This window comes from Lycium barbarum, chromosome 10 (genome assembly GCF_019175385.1).
Source record: "Lycium barbarum isolate Lr01 chromosome 10, ASM1917538v2, whole genome shotgun sequence".
In the NCBI taxonomy this organism is placed as follows: domain Eukaryota; kingdom Viridiplantae; phylum Streptophyta; class Magnoliopsida; order Solanales; family Solanaceae; genus Lycium; species Lycium barbarum.
Window position 1 is genome coordinate 89,851,091 of NC_083346.1, and position 4,503 is coordinate 89,855,593.

Consider the following 4,503-nt stretch of genomic DNA (forward strand, 5'->3'; position numbering starts at 1 on the left):
TTGTTATATCCCGTATTTTGCGTATTCAGATAATTCAAGATAATTACGAGAAGTGAAGGGCAAGGCTATATTTTGATCTTGTTTAATATGCAAGTTGTTGTGAAAAATTATCGATGCGAAAATATTAAGAAAGGCTAGGGGTAAAAAGGGAAATTCACAAGATGGTCCATGGAAATATTAAGGAAAAATTTGGGGTTAAAAGTTGATTTTGGAAAACTTGGAAGTCTTGAAATAAGAGGCCAAGTGGGCCGTGTAAATGGAGTGGGCTTAGGCCCACATGGATGCATTATATAATTAAGAATAAGATGACTAATCCATCATATTTATCATCTTCATTAATTAAGAAGCTTGTAGAAGAAACTTGAGACAAAAAGAAGAGGGCATTCGGCCAAAGGGCCTAGCCGAGCAAGGGGCAAGAAATATTGTTCAAAAAAATATTTATTTTCTCCTAGCATTTTTACTAATTGGAAGGCCCCTAGCAAAGTGAAGTAGTCATTAGAGCAAGTAAAGCATTCATTCTTGCAAGCTACAAATCCTAGCCAAGTGAGAAGTTAAAGGAAAAAGGTAAGAATTAATCTTCTTTTATATGTTATGGATGATTTGTGAGTGTTGTAGTGTGTAGAAATGGATGAAATTCATGAAATATATGGATGTTGTGTTGTGGCCGTGCATGTCTAGGTGTTGTGTAGAAGTGACGAATTAATTTTGCTTAGTATTTGGTTGTTGTTGTCATGAATTCTATGATGAAAATGAGGGTTTAATGATTCAAGTTGAAGTTGAAATTGTTGTGGGCTGTTTTGGAAGCCAAAGTGGATTGAATGTAGTCTCTTGTATTTATGGAAAATAATGTTGTTAGTATGTGAATTATTGGTATAGTTCATAAATTTGAAGGAAGGAAATGTGTTGTTATTGTTCTTGTTGCATTTGGAAGGTTTCGGGTGAAGTGGAGTATTGGTTGAATTGTTTTGAATAACTGTTGGTATTGTTGTTGATAATTTGGCCGAGTTGCATTCTCGGATTTGTTGTTGATAAATTGGCCGAGTTAGATTCTCGGGGTTGGTTGTATTTACAGGGGAGGTGCTGCCGAAATTTCTGTAAACAAAGTGTTAGTTTAGGATTGGACTCTTAAGTGTCCATAGCTAATGTTTGATATCTTTTGACATTGTTGTAGATCTTACGAAAGACGAGACTTAAGTTCGAACTAGCTTAGGAAGTAGACAAGGTATGTAAGGCTTACCCTTTCCTTCTTTTGGCATGTCCTAGAGCTAAGTAAGTTGTGATACGTGTCTTGAGGTAACTCTATTCTTGACTCCGAGCTTGTTAATGATTCTTATTCACTTCTTGATATGCGTATATTTAGTGTGGTCGAGCTTATTATATAAATGAATAACAAGAAGAGCATAAAGAGTTCTTGTTTTATTTACAAGAGTTCTGTAAGTAGTAATGTCCCTAACTTTCGTAGAAGGTTCTGTACTTCAAACGCTCATAACTTCCTTATACTAACTCGGATTGACTTGAAACGTGTTTATGGTTTACTAATGATTTCGAGAAAACTAGTTTTGTATTAAAGGAAACATAAAGTTGATTTTCAAAACCACTCCGAAGGGGGTGCGAGATTTTACTATTCCGTTTCATTTTCGATTCATGTTTACACTCCATAGAGGTATCTCTTTGTATTGATATTTGTGGATTGAGTAGTGTAGACATCATCAATAGTATTAATGTCGCAAGCGACATGCCCGAAGGGGCTAGGACTAGTATCATTATGTCGCAAATGGCATGCCCGAAGGGGCCAGGACTATTATTATTATGTCGCAAGCGACATGCCCGAAGGGGCCAGGACTAGTATTATGATGTCGCAAGCGGCATGCCCGAAGGGGCCATCATTATTATTATGTCGGAACCGGCATGCCCGAAGGGGCCAGGACTAGTATTATTATGCCAGCTGCATGCTCGAAGGGGCCATCATTGTTACTGTGCCGGAAGCGGCCGTCCGAAGGGACCGTTATGATTGTATATTCTCATAGTGTATTCTAGAATTTGGGTATGTGGTACTTGTATTGTGTATGCTAGAATTTGTGTAAGGCACTACGTGGCACAGTTCAAATGTTGTTCTAGGTAGCTCCCGGGTTGTCTCTAAACTGGTTACTGTTACGCTTTTCCTTGTTTATGATTCAGTGATGCTTTACATATTCAGTACATATTCCGTACTGACCCCTTTCTTTGGGGGCTGCGTTTCATGCCCGCAGGTTCAGGAACGCGGCTCGGCAACCCAGCCACCTAGGAGGAATCAGCACTGGGAGTCAGACAGCTCCACTTGCTTCGGAGACTATTCCTGTTTTGGTATAATTTTGTGTATGTATATATTGCGGGTCATACTCTTTAGAAGTCTACGAACAGCGTGGGTGTCGTGGTTACTGTTTGGCCTTGTCGGCCATTATTTTGTTGTACAAAAGTGTTGGTAACCTCGTTGGCTTGCTTTGTCATGTGTTATGTATATATATAAGTACGCTTTGGGATGTTTGAGTTACAGGTCGACTTCGGTATTCTAATTACAGTTTTCAGACTTAGTTAAAAAAAAACTATTGAATGCCATATTTGAGAACAGGTAACATAAGTTGGGTTATTGGACAGGTTAAGCTCGGTCACTCGTCGTAGCCCTAGGTTGGGTCGTGACAAAAGTGGTATCAGAGCAGGTCAATCCTCAGCATGTTCGCAGACGGTGTCTAGTAGAATCTTGTTTATCAATGTGTTGTGCACCACATCTATAACAGGAGGCTACGAGACATTAATAGGGTGTCATTATTTCTTTCATGGTGAAGATCGTGTGGATAGAGCTGTGTCGTAAGTGAAGTTCTTAATCTAATAACCTTGTATGATTTCAGTGATGACTAAGAAGGGTATAGCGACGGCAGCCCAGAAGGGCAAACCAGTTGTGGATGAGGTAGTTAGCCGAGCCCCTAGGTCTACCAGAGCTCAGACTTACGCTGGAATACACATGCAGTCCCAGAGTCCTCCTACTTCCCCATCTTCGGAGGAGCTCAGAGTTGCACCTGATCTAGCCCCAGCTCCAGCACCAGCACCAGTGCCTCCAGTCCTTCAGCCGGATGCTCAGAGTCAGGAGATAAGAGAGATGAAAGATGCTATGCATTTGTTAACTTAGATACTTGCTACCCAGGCTGGACGATAGGATAGGGGTCATGAGTATCCGGATAGCGCCGCTAGCGCCAGGGCTCGAGATTTTCTTACATTAAATCCCCCAGAATTTAAGGGCACGTACCCTAATGCTAATCCTCAGGATTTCATAGATGGTATGCAGCGTACCTTAAATGTGATGAAGTTTTCAGCTACAGAATCTGTTGAGTTAGCTACTTACAGGTTACAGGGCATAGCAATTAATTGGTTTTAGTCATGGAGATTATCGAGGGGTAAGGATGCTCTTCCGCCGACTTGGCGGGAATTCTCGGATGCCTTCTTGCGCCATTATATGCCACCCGAATCGAGGCGGGCAAGGGTTGACAGGTTCCTTAACCTGCGGCAAGGTAGCATGTCTGTTAGAGAGTATAGTGTGGAGTTTGATTCTTTAGCCAGATATGCCCCTTCTATTGTACAGGACATGGAAGATAGAATTCACCGATATATGATGGGATTAGAGCCAGAGTTGCAGGAATCTTGTATGGCAGTAGCAATGCAGCCGAGTATGGATATAGCTCGTATTCAGGCGTATGCTCAAGGGTCAGAGGATCGTAGACGCCAACGAGAGGCTATCTCAGAGCAGAGTAGCAGTCAGCCCAAGAGGACCAGGTCCGAGGGTCAGAGTAGGGGTCCCACTAGAGAGAGCAGACCCTAGTATAGTGCACCTTTGCAGTTTCGTGGACCTCAGCGGGGTAGGGAGACATCCCCTAGGCAGAGACAGAGTTCTTCTTATGCATCGGGTTCTCAGCAGCAGATGAGGTCAGAGCAGGAGGTGATGCCCCCTCCCCGATGTGCGTCTTGCGGGGGACATCATGTAGGACGGTGTCGTCAGGGTGTATGCTATACTTGTGGTGACCCGTGGCACTATGCTAGAGAATGCCCACAAAGAGTGGGTAGTATTGTTCCTGAGAATTCGGTAGCAGCGTCGTCACCCTAAGTAAGAGCCCCCGAGACAGGACTTCAGACTTCTTCCGGCCGAGGTAGGGGCGGAGGTAAAGCATCTAGTTCCAGTGCGGGGCCGCATCGTGTCTATGCTCTAGGTGGGAGACCGGGTCCGGAGACAACGCAGGATGCACCTTCAGGTATACCCTTCTTCAGATAATTTATTGGTGGATTTAGACTACATCCGAACCATTCCCTATCACTATAACATAATGTACCACAACGTAAGTTAGAATATGATCATAGCGCTTAACAGGGTAAATCGAGACAAAAGACTTTGTGAGACACTTAGTTGAAACTTTAAAGGGGGGGAGTGCCCATAGCATAGCAAGACCGTAGCTATAAATCCGAGCTAGGGTAAGCAAC

General features: G+C 43.0%; 1 protein-coding gene across 1 annotated transcript; it reads left to right on the forward strand.

Moving 5' to 3' along the window:
* Window positions 1-3,547: 3,547 nt before the first annotated feature.
* LOC132613099 (uncharacterized) lies at window positions 3,548-4,132 on the forward strand. Its single transcript, XM_060327153.1, has 2 exons — window positions 3,548-3,804; window positions 3,892-4,132. Exons 1-2 carry the CDS (start codon window positions 3,548-3,550, stop codon window positions 4,130-4,132), a joined length of 498 nt encoding a protein of 165 aa, XP_060183136.1.
* Window positions 4,133-4,503: the final 371 nt, after the last annotated feature.